Raw genomic sequence first — 16,879 nt, 5'->3', positions numbered from 1 at the left:
CAACATCCTTAGCCGTCAGAAAAATGCAAATCAAAACAACTCTGAAATTCCATCTTATACCTGTCAGAATGGCTAAAATCAAAAGCATTGATGACAGATTATGCTGGAGAGAATTGGGGTAAGGGGAACACTCCTGCATTGCTGGTGAGAGTGCAAACTTATCCCTTTGGATATTTGTATGGTGATTTCTCAAAAAAAATATAAGTTTTATATTTAGATAGCTAGACGAAAACCTAGTCCAAGGCAGCAACAGTTAATGAGAAAGGATGGTACCAGCAAATAGTGGCTATCAGAGGCTAGAGGAGTTTCTTTGACTGTTTCCTTGTTTAGAACCAGGGTTTTAACTGGAGCTGAAGTACACACTCGGGGAGGGTATAGAGTGTGGAGAAGGAGATCGGCAGAGTGCATGTTTGTATGTGGTTAGCTTTGGAACTCTCTGGGATGTCTAGGCATAACACACCCTAGCTCATTGGAACCACCCATGGATGACTAACCTGGAAATGCAGAAGGTAGCTTACATGTAAGGCTGTGGTTAAAGACATCAGGGTGGATCATGTGACGTAGAAAGGGCACGCTTCGGCAGCACATATACTAAAATTGGAACGATACAGAGAAGATTAGCATGGCCCCTGCGCAAGGATGACACGCAAATTCGTGAAGCGTTCCATATTTAAAAAAAAAAAAAAAGAAAGGGCATCATTGAAGTACGGTGATAAAAGCAGCCCTGCCAAATGGAAACATCATAGTGGACAGGCAGAGAGAAAAACATAAAGAAAAAAATTAGAAGTATAAAATTGGAATAGTTTAGGAATGTGACATTAATAGAAATGAAGGGTAGGGACTCAAAAAAGAATAACATGCTTCATTCATGTTGAGTAAAATCATGTAAAAAAAAAAACAGCATCAAACACGATTTGCAAGACTGTATCTAAACTAACTGATCTGTAAATAAAGTGTTAGTTTAAAAATTCTTGGTCCTCTACAAGTCATATAGCTAGTCACAAAAAAGATATTTATATTCACATATGGAGAAGTATTTGCAAATTGGGCTTAAAAATGCAAAGCAGGAGGAACTTTTCACACAAAACTTCTGCTGCCTGCGTTTCTGTGTAACTCACATTTTAAATAAGTATGTTTGAAACAAAAGAGCCCAATCATGCAACTGATTAAATAACCATTAAAGGGAATATTGTCATTTAAGTCACTTTAGAATAGAGCATTTTCATATTACATATGTCTTTTGGAGGATGCTACAAGAAATAAATAAAAATGTTAAACATAATTTCAACTTCCCTTAGAAGTTATGGTTTCAAATACTATTTGTATTTATATTCTATAAGAGCTGCATAAGCATCAAGTGTTAAATATAAGTGATTATGTACAACAGAATATAAGTAATTGAGATAAAGCCAATATTTCCAGAGGAAGAAAGTTATGACTTCATGAAAATTAAGTGAAAAAACCAGTATATGACAGAAGAGTCTAGTAATAAACCCTAACAAAAACCGAAGTCCAATGTAATGGGCATACTGAGATCCACTTTTATTATGTGGATTCTTTCAAATAAGACCAGAATTCAACATGAAGCAGCAATCTGGAGACTGATGGCCAAACACAGCAGACTGTGAAACCGTTATATGGAATGTGATCTTCTTTGGGTTAATATATACTTTTATGGGGGTGATGTGCAATATGGTATCAGAATGTTCATTAAATCAAGGTAATAAGGTTTCACATTTTAAATAGTGAAAATTTAAAAAGTGCAACCTGAAAATCTAAATCATAGGGAATTCACAGAAATTTTGTGAGCACTTTGACATTTTTTGCCTTTAATATTACTTAATCTATAAATTAAAGATAAATGGGGCCTACATTGATTCTGTGGTTAAATTTTGTTGCAATATTTAACCCTTAAGTGAATATAATCAAGCAGAATTTATTTTTTTTATTGTACAATGAGTAGTTGCTCACCTGGAGTATTGCATGGCACATAGTGTTATTTGGTTAGCTGTGTTGAATTCAAAGGGCCAGAAAGGACAGGCAAATGATAGTCCATCTTTATTCCCAAACAGAGAAATGAACCTGATAAACGAAACACAAGATAACTGAAGTCTCTTGTATAGTTATGGTATATTTAGAGTTGTCAAGAAATTCACAGGCCAGTGAAAGGTGTAACATCAACAGTGTGTGTCCTTGCTGTGTGGTCTTTATTGCTAAGCACTATCAGCACAAGAAGAGTACAGAGAGCCTGTTTCTGCACCTCAGTGGAAGTAGGGGAGACCAGAGCCTGGAGAAGAGGGTCCCTCAGAAATGCATTATTGTTTAAGTTGCTGTTTTTCCATGGGGAAGCAAAGTTCCAGTTAATTCCATCTGCTGATATGCTGCATTGAATTAGCTGTGCCTCAAGAAGGGAAATAGCTAGAAGACAGACACTAAAAAGATTTGCTCCGTGTGCTCAGGTGGTCTACCCCGAACCCACGGGGAAGATGTTCTCATTCTTGTTGGGTAAAGATTGTCCTGACCCAGGCCAGCTGGTGGTGGCGCACGCCTTTAATCCCAGCACTCGAGAGGCAGAGGCAGGCGGATCTCTGTGAGTTCGAGGCCAGCCTGGTCTACAGAGCTAGTTCCAGGACAGGCTCCAAAGCCACAGAGAAACCTTGTCTCGAAAAACCAAAAAAAAAAAAAAAAAGATTTGCTTTCAAGAACGGGTTTGTCATGGAGTTTATCTCTTTTGGCAAGTTGAAATTCAACAAAGATCTTATTTAAAATAATAATAATAAAGAAATAATTGTACCAAATCTAATCCAGGTCAATAAGACAAAAGATTTTAAAAATGATCCTGGGACTATTAAAGTCATAAAAGAATGCTGTAGCTCCTGCCCAGATTGAAATACCAGCTACAAAACTGAGAATTTAACTAGACTGACGTCAACGGTTTCATAGATACTAAGAACTTTTTTTTTAGTTATTTTTTCTTTTTAAGTTCTTAAGAATTCTCTATTTTGTTGTTTTTTATTTGGTTTCGTTACATTTAGGCTTTATTTTCAGAATCATCGGTTTAAAAAAGGGCTAGCGCTGGCAAATGCCTGTAGTCGTGGGCTTTGGATTATTCTTGCCTGTTCAATAAACCAGTGCACACAATAATGTTTGATTTATTTGCTGTTTAATTGTTTTGGTCTAATTTTAGGACATACAGTTGTGTAAATAAACCAGAAGATAGGTATATAAAAGCTCACATAAAACAAGTAGATGATTATAAAAAAAGCAAAATATTTGTTTTTGGTAAATGGCTTCAAATATTCATAAAATTTGTTTTAGAAATTTAGTAATCTGGTTTAGTTTAAAATTACCATCAAAGAGATGTTTTTAATTTTTCCTCTTTTTTAATAATAATATTAATTTCTTTTCTTTTTTTCAGTCCTGCCCCCAACCTGCATCCGGTGCCCAGTCTGCCCCACCAAGTTGAGACCTCACTTTTGACAAACAAATTATTTAAAATTTATCTTCATGTGTGTGTTTGGGTGTGTGTGTAAGTGTGTGTGTGTGGGGGGGGGTATGCTATGTGACAGAGCTTGTGGAGACTAGAGGCCCTGAGCTGTCAGTGCCTGGCTTCCTCCTTTTCTGAGACACTCTCTTGCTGTCTCCATAAGTACACAGCCGGGCTAGCTGGCTCATAAGCTTCCAAGGGATTCTCCTGTCTCTGTCTCCCTTCTCATCACAGAAGCACTGGCCACAGGCCACCATTGTCTATGAACCCTAGCTCAGGTTCTCAGACTTTCACATCAAGAATTTACCTGATGGCCGTCCCTGCAGCCCTAGATTGCAATAAAGGGTTTAGAGAATGAAAGGTATACAAGTTAACACTTTAAATGAAGCAAATCACACACACACACACACACACACACACACACACACACACCACACACATCACAACATATATAAAGGAAGAGACATGACTAAAAAACTTCTAGTTAAATATCAAGATAATTACTAATTTAATTAAAGACACAGGAAATCAAAGTAAACAACTACCTCTTCACAGGACATAATATTTCAGCATTATGTCATGCCCTACTATCTGTCTATAGAAATCATTTTCTGTCACAAAAGCTTCAATCACTTAGTATTTTTGTCTCTTGAAAATTCAGTTTTTTGGGGTTCTTACATCCATGGCAGTTAGGGTGCCGGATAACTGACACATATCGTGGTGCGACGGCAGTACCTAAGAACTCATGGAGGTACAATGTCTCTCTAGACTGCTTTACTAATGTCGTTATTGCCATCCACATCACATATAAGAGGTCGTGATTATCCTAAGAACTCATGGAGGTACAATATCTCTCTAGACTGCTTTACTAATGTCATTATTGCCATCCACATCGCATATAAGAGGTCGTGATTATCCCAAGAATCTAAAGTAATGATAAATATTTTGGAATAAACCTGGTGTAATAAAGAGAGAAGAAAATCAATCTAACCTCTAATATGACAATAAAAATATTTAAATGAGATAGCCTTCCATAATAGAGAATATTTAAATTTCTGCTAAGTGTGAGGACTGACTTATACCAGAATCTTAGGCATATAATTGCCAGTCAGTAGTTGGGATTCTAACATTCCTGGATATTAGCATAACTTCACTCAGAGTTCTGATCTCTGTGATCACAGCAGGTCAAGACTTGTTCAACTAAATTCTCCATTTACCCACAGACATAAATGGGTATAGCATGTGATTCTGGAAGCAATCTCCTGACTCTAGACTGACTGGGATCGCAGCAGCTATCCGAGAGTGCACAACGGCACGGTATCTTCAAACAGTAGCTGCGCAGTGCAGAAGGAAGTCACTGAGTGTTTTAAGCAACACATTTTCTATAGTCTTCAAACTCCTTCCAAGGAAAAATTGTTTTAGGTACAATTTCATTGACTAGCCTTATAAAAGGCAGAGATTTAAGGCATAATCCCTTCCCAGATCTACAGATATTGTAAAAGCCCCAACTCTCAATCACATATTCATTAGCACACAAACGAACTGAGTAAAACAAACTTCTTACTCTATGGCAACTCTTTCTAAAAGGTAACATGAGCAATAATTGACCAAGCAATACCTGTGCCTACAGTGTCTGAGTGTTCAGGAGATATTTCATGTGCAATACTTGACCAAGCAATACCTATGCCTACAGGGTCTGAGTGTTCAGGGGATATTTCATGTGCAATACTTGACCAAGCAATACCTATGCCTACAGGGTCTGAGTGTTCAGGAGATATTTCATGTGCAATACTTGACCAAGCAATACATATGCCTACAGGGTCTGAGTGTTCAGGGGATATTTCAAAGTGTTGTAAAACTATTGTTACATAGCAGATTCTATTGTTGAAAATTATAAAAGCCTGAAATTAAGCTGGAGGGTAGGAAAAGTATCGGATAAGTTTAGTTTCTCAAGTCCATTCTTCCCACTATTGCAGAACCTAATTTTTCCATTTAATATGCAGATATGCTTCGACACGTCTCAAAACTGAAAACTTCCCCTGCGTCTGTTTGTGAAATCTGGGGCCACTGTTTTCATCATTACCAAACATCTCTGAAAATTTCCCCACTCTATTCCCTCACTTCCATACCCGCTAGGTAGACCTGCACTGCTCCGTTTGTGTGGATGTCTTCAGGACGAAGCAGAACAAGGGGACATGTGCTCCAGTTACCCTCTTTCTCACACTCTGTAGATTGGGAGATACTTATTACTATTTTGAAAATGCATCCTCCTTTGCTTTATGAAGTTCTGACTTTCTTACTTTGCTGCCATTGTGTTGGCTTTGTTGGTGGGCACACATTTTGTTCCCCCATTTACTCGGCAGGGACTGCGGCGCTAGGTCTTTCCCCACATGTGTTATGACTTCAGTGTTTTAGCATCTACACTCATGAACTTCATTTTGTTCCCATGGCTCTAACAATCCCTCAAATGTTGCATTTACTTCTCAACAGAGTTGAGTTCCTCATTTCTAACTGAAACTTCAGAAAAAAAAAACTATTCATTTTTCAGTTTTGTAGTGGCCAAAGCAGAGAGTCTTTGGCCCTATCCTTGGACTTCATTCCATTTAACTAAATATGTTTATTCTCGAACTCCAGTATGGCTTCCGAAAATTGAATAGTTTCATGGGATATTTTTACAGAGTTTTAGCAAACACAGTTTACAGCTCCTTTTGTGCCATTGTTAAAATCTGATAAAACTAGCTGAATCTCACAAGTGATGTAAAGAACAAATATGTTCTGGTTATGACTATGATTAGAAATTCCAAACTGAATATTATCAAATCTAAATGTAGTAGCATTGTCAATTTATGATTTATTCAGGAATGTAACAAGAAAAAGTTTTGACACATAAATAGAGGCACAAATACCATTTTCTAATGTCCAAAATTCATTCTGTGCAAATACATAAAGCTCATATCTGATTTAAAATTATAGGTCAGGAAATTATTGCAGTTTTCCTCTTGAAAGGGTGGATTAGTACTCTTATACACTCATTTCACAATAAAATGGTCTTAGACTCTTTTACTCCCTGGTTAAAATAGTGTCTCACTTTTTTTTTCTCATAACACACTGAGTTTTTAAATGACACATTTGACATCATTTCTTTTTCCATATAAAACCACCTTAAAGACATTCATTGCTATTCATGTGAGCATCGTCAATTCAGTCTCTAAATTCATGAAGCTCAAGAAAAAGTAAAGAGTCTCCTTGTCCAGATACAAGATAATTTAAATTATCTATGGCCATAACAGTAGACCAAAAATGGATCTCTCAGCACATAGGTCCCAGTCAAGCAGTGGTGATTCACGCCTTTTATCCCAGCAATCGGGAAGCAGAAGAGGCATGCGGATCTCACTGAGTTTGAGGCCAGCCTGATCTACAAGAGCTAGTTCCAGGACAGGCACCAAAGCTACACAGAGAAATCCTGTCTCGAAAAAACAAACAAACAAACAAACAAAAACAACAACCAAAAAAAACAAAACATAGGTTCCAGAAGCTATGCATCTGTGTGTGTTTGAAATATTTACTATTTTAATCTTTTTGCCTCAAATATTAAGTCATAGAAACTTCAGCAAATGCCCTTGAACAACATAAGAGTTTAGATCTCATAGAGCACAGATATGCAGATAGGTAGGTAGATAGATAGATAGATAGATAGATAGATAGATAGATAGATAGATAGATAGATAGGTAGGTAGGTAGGTAGGTAGGTAGATAGATAGATAGATAGATAGATAGATAGATAGATAGATAGATAGATAGATAGATGTCCTACATGGTCAAGAAAATGAGTATAGATAATTAGTCAAAAAAGTAAATTTTCACTGTGAATGTTGGTATATGCATAGAATCTCAATAGTCAGGAGGCTTAAAGAGAGAGTGCCCGTTCAAGGCAGGCCTGGGCAACAGAGAGATTAATAATTGACTATTTGATTAATGATTGTAAAGTGTAAAAGTTAAAAAGACATTTGCTAACCTTAATAATTTTCTCTCTTAAGTCAGCATCCTATCATTTATTTTAGTATTTCCTATTACTCAGTGTTAACCATTTTTTTATAACTGTCTTATTTCTTCTCTTCTTCTCCTCCTTCTTCTTATGATATTGGGGAGGGAGCCTAGGAGTTCATGCAAATTAAACAAACCCTCAATATTGGAGCTATATCCCCAGCCCTATTTTCACTCTGTTATTTTTAAAGACATGGTCTCACTAATTTTACAAAGCAGGAACTGAAAATTTATTTCTCCTGCCTTTGACTCTTTAGTGGCTGAGATTACAGGTCTGCACCACCAGGCCTGGCTTCCTGCTTCACTTATTTCATCATCAATATTCTAAAACTTCATAAAACAGTTATTCTTGCCCATCAGTATGTTCAGTCTACACTATAAAGCAAACAACTGATTTAGGAATCTGTATTGATTCTTTCAAAATGACAATTTTCTTGGAATCCTCCCATAATATGATATGGTTCAATAGTGTTCATTAAAAATAACCTTTAAAATTCCAAATGCTTTCATAATATTTTCTTCAGAAGACACTCTTAACACTTAGGAACAGACAGAATCCTATTAAAAAAAAAAGTGATTTTCCTCTCCTGGCCCTCTGTTTTCACCTCCTTCTCCTCAGGATTTGCCTACAAACCAGTCTTGTTCTGTCCGTCTTTCTGGTGACTGCACCAGGAAGGAAAAGGATTTCCCCTTTGGTTCATTGTTGATAGACATTCTTTGACTCTACCCCCGAAAGCCCAACAGCATAAGAGGGCAGGGGGCGGCTCTCAGAACAAGAGCAGCTTGTTACTGCTTCAACCCCAGGGCCAGGGAGTTGCGTATTTTTATCACAGACCTGGGCATGTTTATGGAATTAATCTTTAACAGTCGCTGCAACCTCTTCTTTTTCTACTTCCGAAGTTTCAGTGACATTTTTGGAAGTGCGTGAGTTTTCCCACTCGGCCTGGTTTCCTGATTTCATTTGCCATCTCTCCCCTGTTTTCCTTGATTTCTCTGCCTGCTTTTGTGGACATCTTTATTGTCCTTCCTTAAAGCATTTTCTCACCGGCATAGTTCTTGTCCCACAGCAATATTGAATTCTAGTCATATCCCAGGTAAACCGCCTCAGTGGAGGGGAGCTGTCTGGGGAGCAGGGAGGAAAGGCTGCAGTGAAGATCAGTCAGGACCCAAAAGAACAGGGCCCAACTCATGAAGGAATGCAGAAACAGGGAACAGTGACAAGGAAGGGCGATCAGGGTGTATTATGTGAAATTTCCAAATAATCAATAAAAATTTTAGGTTAATAAAAATGATACGTGCTCTCAAATTCCCCGATGCTATGAGAGGATGAAACCAGAGACACTGTGGAAACCTCCCTAACCAGCCTCTGCAGCCACCTGGTAACGTTAATTCCGGCAGAGCACTAATAGCGCGGGTCTACAGATTGAATGTGAACAAGAGTACCAGCAGCAGGCACAGCCAAGCGCCCGGTTTGAACCTCTTCATTTCACACTCTAGCACAGAGCGGGTCCCTTCTCACTCCTTCCCCTCTGCGTCTTTTCACTGTTATACCACAAGAGAGTTTGAAGCTCTCTCTGTACCAGCTCCTTTGTTCAGATGTCAGTTTAGGAACCACAAACTCCAGAAACCTTCCCAAGATTCCTTAAAGACTAGGGCTTACCCAGCACTCCAAAATCACCTTCCTTCTAAGTATCCTGGTGTCGACACTGCAGGATTCATGGACTTTTCTTACACAGGGGAGGATGGAAGGAGACTTTGAAGCCAGCCTGCAGGAGGATTTTGTCCTAATTAGGCCAACTGTGTTAACATAGCTCTGTTCAAGGAAGCCTCTGTTCCCACATCTGTCTTTGAACTGCAGATAAGAAAATGGTATGCCTCACAGAAAGCTTCAGATGCCACAGTACACGTAAAATGTTCAGCACAGTACTGGCATAGATCAGATGCTAGACAAATGAAAACCATCAGCAAGATCTCTGATCTTTCCTGCTGTTGGTTTGCTCTACCCACCTTCACCTGAGCAAGGTCTCTGCTGCTTATGAGAAACAGCAGTAAATTAGGAATCACCTTGGTGACTCACACCTACTACAAAAAAATTTTTTTTTGAATAAAGCAATCAAGATTGATAGTTTATTAGTCATGTCAGGTAAAAGCAACTGTGGGGGTTAGTTAGCAATTACTATGAGTAACTTCTACGTCCCCTACCTAACGAGTTTTAATTTTCTAAAATACCACTGACCAACTATACTAGGTGAGCTCACAAGAATTATTTTTCCTTAAAGTCCCACCTGAGCAGGTGCATTGCACAGAAGACAAGAAGGAAAGAAACTAGTTAGAGAGCTTGGAGGGGCAGAGGGCGTGACCCTCTTAATCGTTCTTCACTTCCTTTTTTTTTTTTTTTTTTAAGATGACTTGGCAACGTCCGCCACATCAGCGGCAGAAGCAGCGACGCCTCCTCAGTGGAACTGACTTGCAATAGCGAGCCTTGATACTGCTGCACTTTTGCGGCTTCTGTGGACATATTATCAACCAGTGGTTTTAGCTCCCAGTCTCCCAGGCTTGCCAAAGCGGTTAGAAGTCATTTGGAAAGCCTTTTAGCCGAATCTCTCTGATCCAGAAGGCCAGCTGGCTTCTCCTGAGGTACTTTCGAAATTTGCAGCGACCACTGATCCTGGTCCAGGTGCATGGGGAAGACGCTAGGGGTATAAAACCCAAACATTGAACCTGAAGACCCAGCGCAAAGTAGAAACTGAAAGTACCCTGCCTACTCTGCCGGCAGAGCCTACGGAAGTTATGGCAAAGTCAGAGCGCCTGGCCAGCGGGTGATGCATGCGGCCTCTCCTGGGATGGATGGACTAGGCGCGGCGTGGGTGAGAGGAGCCAGCTGCCGAGACTGTCCTGGCCAGTACCGGCGTGCGGCCACTCGGCGGATGACCGGGGTCCAGGGCGTGATTATGGGTGTTGAGAGCTCGCTCCTGCTGCAGTCCCAGTCATCATGACTACACCCACCTCCCGCAGACCATGTTCTATGGTAAGCGCTGCTCTCCGGTGCGCACGTAGGTGCGCCTAGCGCGCCGGGGACTCTGGGACACTCCGGGACGCGCAACCCGCCCCCGCACGTCCGGGAATAGCCCGGCCTTGCACTTTGGACCGGCTGGGAGCACGGCCTCTCCCATGGTCAACTACTACCCGCGCTGAGCTCGGTGGCCCAGAGACATTGGCACCTGGGCGTACAGCCCGGGGTAGGCGGGGTGGAGCCCTTCCTGACTCCGGCTTTCGATCCCCAGACCGAGACTCAGAGCAGGAGTCGCCCCGCGGTGGCCGCCTGCATCAGGTCTCAGTAGTCAGTGGCTAACAGTCACACTCTGTCCCTAGTCAGCGACATGCCCAAGCAGCCCTTCCCCGTTTCCTGACAGCGCAAAGTTACTCACAGGCTGCCTATGTTCAGGGAGTCCCTGGGCTCTGGTAGCTCACAACTTCATGCAGAATGAAAGAGTCGCTCCCGAGGATGCGCTTTTAAACCCTAAAGGACAGATCACTGGAAAACCCCCTCTTCTCCCCTCAGTAATTCTGGGAGTTTCCGACCCAGGCTGTATGTTGCGTTATTTGCTGGGAACACAAGTCCTGCGGCTGGGAATTGTAAAAAGCCGGATTCCCACCCCCCTCTACATATTTGCTACAAAAGGGAGATAGGACTATAAGTATCTTTGAGTACAAATTCTTAGCACCTTGATCAGTCTAACAGGTTTGCATTTGCTTGAAATAAGTAAGGACCTAAAATGGACAAAAGCAGAATTGACAGTGGCTGGAATCCACTTGTAGCTAGAACTAAAATAAATAAACAAATGCTGAAAAAAGCATAGATGAGAACAGAATGGAATGTGAGGAGAGAGGATCTACTCGAGGAAATGTTTTCCAGTAAATACTTCCTAGAACCTGCTAGGGTGCCGGAGCAGGGAGCCTGCCCAGTGCTCTTCCTTCCGAAGCTCTGTGTCGTTTTTTTTCCAGGCCACTCCTTTGAGTCCTATGATTTTCCATCCTTTAGGTATTAGAGAACAAGGAACTGGGCATAATGGAGTAGTTGTCAGAAACCAAATAAGAGGTGTGGAGACCGGAGAGACTATGCAAGGAAGCATGGAAGTACTCTTGGTGAGGGTGCCGTCCCGTCCAGGAATTTAATTACAACCAGAAAACGTGTCCCTGTTTCCTTTACAATGCCCCTGGTTCTGAAATCGCTTATTTTCACTCCTGACTTTAACCCTTGACTAACGTATGATCTGGGAAGATAAAAGGACAAAAGAAAGCAAAGGTGTATAATTTAAATATGGAGGCTTAATTTCCTGTCCACATTAGTCAAGCATCATAAGGTGTGAGTAAACAGAATATGAAAATGTTTAATTCTTGAGTTAAAGTGAGTGGATTTCTTCATTTTTGTTCCAAAATGCATCCCCTAGGAAGGAGCTTAAGCTCCATTTAGGCTGTGTGCTATGCTGGTCTTTCTTTCTACCCTGCTTTTTTGGGCAGTAAGTAAATGAAGATTCACTGTTTGACCTGCAGTTGTGCTGCCTCACTTAAGAATTTTATTATACATTTTATTTGCTAATAAAGCGAAATCATGAGAAACACAGAATGACTAGGAATGAGTAGGAAGCTTCAAGAGCTCTAAAGGAGAATTAGAAATTTCACATCACTGCGTATACATCTAAAATAAAAATGGAAAGTTCTTTCATAGAACCAGTGTGCATAGCCCACAGGGATGAAGTGTTTTTATCCTGATTCTTGACAAATAACTTTATTCTATGTCCAAATAGTTACTGTTTTCCTTGAAATGGAACCAGATGCTATAGTTTCAGAGATTCATCAGGAAGTACCTTGGTGATGTTCATGCAGAAGAAAATGTTTTTTTTTTTTACTTCTTTTGACTATCTGTACATGCAGTTATAGGAAGTTCATTGAGTAGCTGAAAGCTGGATTCCCAGACAAGTCAACTTGAGCATGTCAGATGTGAATCTTGATTTCTCCTAGGAACACTATCTTGGGGAATTGTTTTCTGGGGTCCAGATTCTCCACTGTAAAATGTGAATGACCTGTGTGCATGAACATCACAAAGTGGCTGTAGAACTGAATTCTTTGTTTAAATAGACTTACAAAAGAACATTCAATGAACACTCCTTAAAGTGGATGGGAAAAGCCCCCAAGGCCTCAGCCCTAGACAAAGGATTGCAAGCATCCAGAAAATGCTGAGTGTGGGAGAAATTGTCTTCCCCAGGGAAAAGCATGCCAACTGCTTATCCCAGTGGTCAGCCTGGAAAACATACATGCAAGTAAGATTATACAGACTGAGCAGGTAGTGTTTATGTTTTAGATAACAACAATGAGGAAAGTCATGAATTTGAAATAGAGTAAGGAATGGCATATAGAAAGGTTTGGGGTATGAAATGGATGGGAGAAATAAAATTATTTTGCAATCTCAAAAAATAAAAGTAACAATTAAGGAAACTGATAAATGACTGGATATGATGAACTGAAGAAGCCAATTTATTTATGTTCACTTTGACCTCATAACTTAAGCAGCTGGAGATCGAATGTATTATTTGGCTTACATTAAAAACCAACAAGAATTTTTCGACAGCTATCATTCTGGTTTAACCATATTCCCTACTGAAAACAAATTCTCCAGTTTCAAACCCTTTGAGAGATTTAAAGACAATCCTACAAGCCAATGCATGTCTTGTATTGTTGCTCCAGTTTGTCTTATCTGTGACCTAATGAGAAGTTCAGGCTTAGAAGTGTGCTATGAAAGAAAAAGAAGCAAGATATGGCAAATATTGAATTCCCATGGAGACAACAGTGTTAGAAACACCCTCACATCAGAAAAATCTTAATTTGTGCATGTATTTGGAAGAAACAACTGGAATTACAGAAGAAAGTACACACGATTGAGGATAGTGCCAGGAACCTATGAGATAGGCATCTTGGGCCCTTTTGTTTGTGGAATTATGCCTGGGGCAATATAAATGTGAAGGGTTTCTCTATTTGGATTATAGTATAGAATCTGAAAAGTTAAAGTGTTTGAGAGATGAGAGAGAAGGGAGATACATTAAGAGATCATTGAGAGTTTGAGATTAGGCATAGGAAGTTTAAATGCAATTCAGCAATTTAGTCAGTCATTTAGTCCATTGTCAGATCGAGATAAAACCCCCAATTATCTATATTTTAAAGACTCCATGGTCTGTGAATAGCTACCTTGCTTAATTGTTAGGATCTACAGGAAATGAATTGTATTTTAAGAATAGTTTTATAATTGAAATTTTCATGTAGCACACATGTGCAAGAAGTATTCCACCAAGCCAACACTGTAGAGCATTGACAAAATGCTGTCCAGTGAACTGTAAGTTCAGATGAAGTACAGTATTATTGAAAACTGGCATCAAGAAGAAAACTGGTAATCTTATAAAGTAAAACAAAGTAACTTACTAAAGCACAGAAAATAGACCTTTGAAATAAGATTTAAGCATAGATGCAAATTAATCTCTTTATTAATAACATCATCACACTCTTCTTTGAGTTCAAATGACATCCCCATCTCTTTCCTCTGTCTATTCCTCCCAAAGCCTAAGTATTGGAAGCTTGTAAGGCCAAGGACGAAATAAACAGCATGTTGCTATAAAAACGTATATAGATATGATAAAATGTGTTAATAATTGATCAGTGTGTATCCTGGCTGGCAAAAGGTAATAGGAGAAGAGTAGATGTTTGATACTGTGGGGAAGTGGCTTTCAATCCGAATACCAGTGTGATAATATGCTATCAAGTGACTGTGGGCATTTTAAAATCAAATCCCAATGAAATAGAAGACTCAGGTTAACATCTAATCTTAGCAACTGTTGTTTGTGTGCTACAAAGAGTAGGCTAACTTGAAGGTCTCTTGTTATATATAATAAAATATGTAGCATATACTTATATCTATACATATATAAATAGATTATCATTTGTGTTAGATACATAAGAAGGTAAATGATAGATAGATAGATAGATAGATAGATAGATAGATAGATAGATAGATAGATAGATAATAGATTTACCTAACATCCCCTGGCTCAGTAGTCCAATTAAAAGCACCTAGGATCATAATCTTTGATCTGAAATGAATTATTTAGTGGAGAATTTTGAATAGATTTCATGTCCATTTCTGGATTATTTTTTGAGAGTATAAAGTATTAGTTTTATATAAATATGGGAAGCTATGAGTTATGGGGTTTTGAAATTAAAATATGATTACATCATTTCCCTTTTTCCCTTTTCCCCCCTCAATCTCTCCAATTTACCCCAATTACACTCCTTCGAATTCATGGCCTTATTTTCTTTGTTATTTCATTCACATACACACATATAGGGGAAGGAGGAGAGAGAGGGAGATGGAGGAGAAAGATATTTATGAATATGTAAATACAACCTGCTCATTCTGTATAATGTCACTTGTATATATAAGCTTTCAGGGCTAATGACTTTGTAATGGATAACCAATTCAGGGGTGTGGGCTTCTTACTGTACTTAGCATGCCTTAGTTGCCTGTAGTTCTTTGTCTATGGTTGAGGTTCTATGAGTTACCAGAACTTCTACCAAGCCCATTTTCTCTACTTGTAAAAAAAAAATGAGTCACTTAGATTGTAATTTATGGTAAACACTTCTGACTTTTAAATATCATCGGACAATAGTATAATATATGACATATTTCTGGTGTACTTTACAGTCTTTAGGCTGATGTCAATGTCAGTTCCTTGGGTTTAGAGAAACATTGTTTAGACAAATAGAGAAGCTTCACATATAATGCTGAGCACTACATGTTATAATGCTAATTTGATTTTGCATGGTAAGTCTGTCATTAACCCAACCAAGTTTATGGAACTATGAAAGCAAGATGTGCAGACACATGAATAAATAGATTGCCTTTAATGTTTCTAGGTGCCACTTGGTTTGCATCTTAATTATTTACCCCAGGTGATTTGAAATTTCATTCCTTTTGATCGGACAGTTGACTCTAATTGTCAAGTCTTACAAAAAGCAATCATAAACCATCAGCTGAGAAGGCGTGAGTCTATTGCTTGAGATATTCTTACCATGAAAAGAATTAAGAGAGAGCATTCTTGAACAGAATCTAAGTCTTTGTAAAAATATATGTGTAAAATAATAAAATATGGAGAAGATCAGAGTTTGGGGAAGGTAAAGCTCTCTAAGATTCATCATTACAAATAATGAACCACCATAGTGCAGAAGCAAAGAGGTACCCCCCACATCACTTCCTCCAGAGAAGAACTGGATTTGCCTTCATGAGGGCTATGTTCTGTATAAATAAGCATTCATATGACATCTTTCATGTATTTTAAATAATGTGTGACTTTTCAGCATATTTGCTACAAATCCAACTGACGAAACTGTCACACTCTCCCCTACTGAATATCTTTCAGAAGTCTTTGATTTCCCTTGTCAGAAAATGTTATTATATATATATATATATATATATATATATATATATATATAGAGAGAGAGAGAGAGAGAGAGAGAGGGATGTTTATGTAAATTTTTTTCATTTCACATACCAATCCCATTTCCCCATCCCTTTGCTTCTTCTGCCCCCTTCTTCCTCCCCATCCCACCCTACATCCACTCCTCAAAGGGGGTATGGCTTCCTTTGGGGACCCAACAAAGACTGTCATACCAAGTTGGAGCAGACCCAAGTTCCTCCCTCCTGCATCAAGGCTCAGCAAGGTATCTCACCATAGGGAATAGGCTCCAAAAAGGCAATTCATAAACCCTGGGTAAGTCCTGGTCCCACCACCAGAGTCCCCCCCCTTGCCCGCCCCACAACAATCCAAGCCATATAACTGTAACCCACATTCATAGGGCCTAGTTTGGTCCCATGCATGATCCCCGGCTGTTGGTCCAGGGTCCATGAGCTTCTGCTAGCTCAGGTTAGCTGTCTCTGTTTCATTTTTATAGATCTTTTTGTACTATGCGAGAATTGAGATGTATGTTTAAAATTATTAGATATAGGTGTTCATTACAACTGTAAAACACAACCTCGTATAACATGTTGTGGCATCTACCTTGGGCTCATTAACTGTTGGGTGCAGTTTCTTTTAGATATATCTTTGGAATTCCTCCCCTGATCCTTGTTCTGTTGCCTGTCACATCATCTGACTGCCACATTCAAGATAAAGAAGGTAAAGCATATGAGAGTGTGCTGATGGTCAGCATCGATGAATTGGTACGTGCTTGTTTTGTTTCCTTGCATTCTCACCTTCTGGGAAATGTGAATATGCTTTTGTTATTTAGTCCTATAATCAGAGA

The 16,879-nt window shown here is 39.2% G+C and overlaps 1 protein-coding gene and 1 non-coding gene across 3 annotated transcripts in view; both read left to right on the top strand.

Moving 5' to 3' along the window:
• The first annotated feature begins 569 nt into the window (after positions 1-569).
• Positions 570-674, top strand: LOC142851503 (U6 spliceosomal RNA). The gene has a single exon (XR_012910816.1). It is a non-coding gene; the product is annotated as a U6 spliceosomal RNA (small nuclear RNA).
• Positions 675-9,952: 9,278 nt separating this feature from the next.
• Il7 (interleukin 7) overlaps positions 9,953-16,879 on the top strand; it is a 34,755-nt gene continuing 27,828 nt past the window's right edge. Inside the window, exons 1-2 of one of the 2 annotated variants that reach the window (XM_075971462.1) lie at positions 9,953-10,559; positions 16,663-16,796. In XM_075971462.1, coding sequence (XP_075827577.1) covers positions 10,550-10,559; positions 16,663-16,796 — 144 coding nt within the window. In that variant the 5' untranslated portion in view covers positions 9,953-10,549. Of the gene's footprint in view, positions 10,560-16,662; positions 16,797-16,879 lie in introns of those variants that run through there. The other variant, XM_075971464.1, reaches the window with a different exon arrangement.

The sequence above is a fragment of the Microtus pennsylvanicus genome, chromosome 5 (assembly GCF_037038515.1).
Source record: "Microtus pennsylvanicus isolate mMicPen1 chromosome 5, mMicPen1.hap1, whole genome shotgun sequence".
NCBI lineage: Eukaryota > Metazoa > Chordata > Mammalia > Rodentia > Cricetidae > Microtus > Microtus pennsylvanicus.
This window is presented reverse-complemented; position numbering and strand designations above follow the sequence as displayed.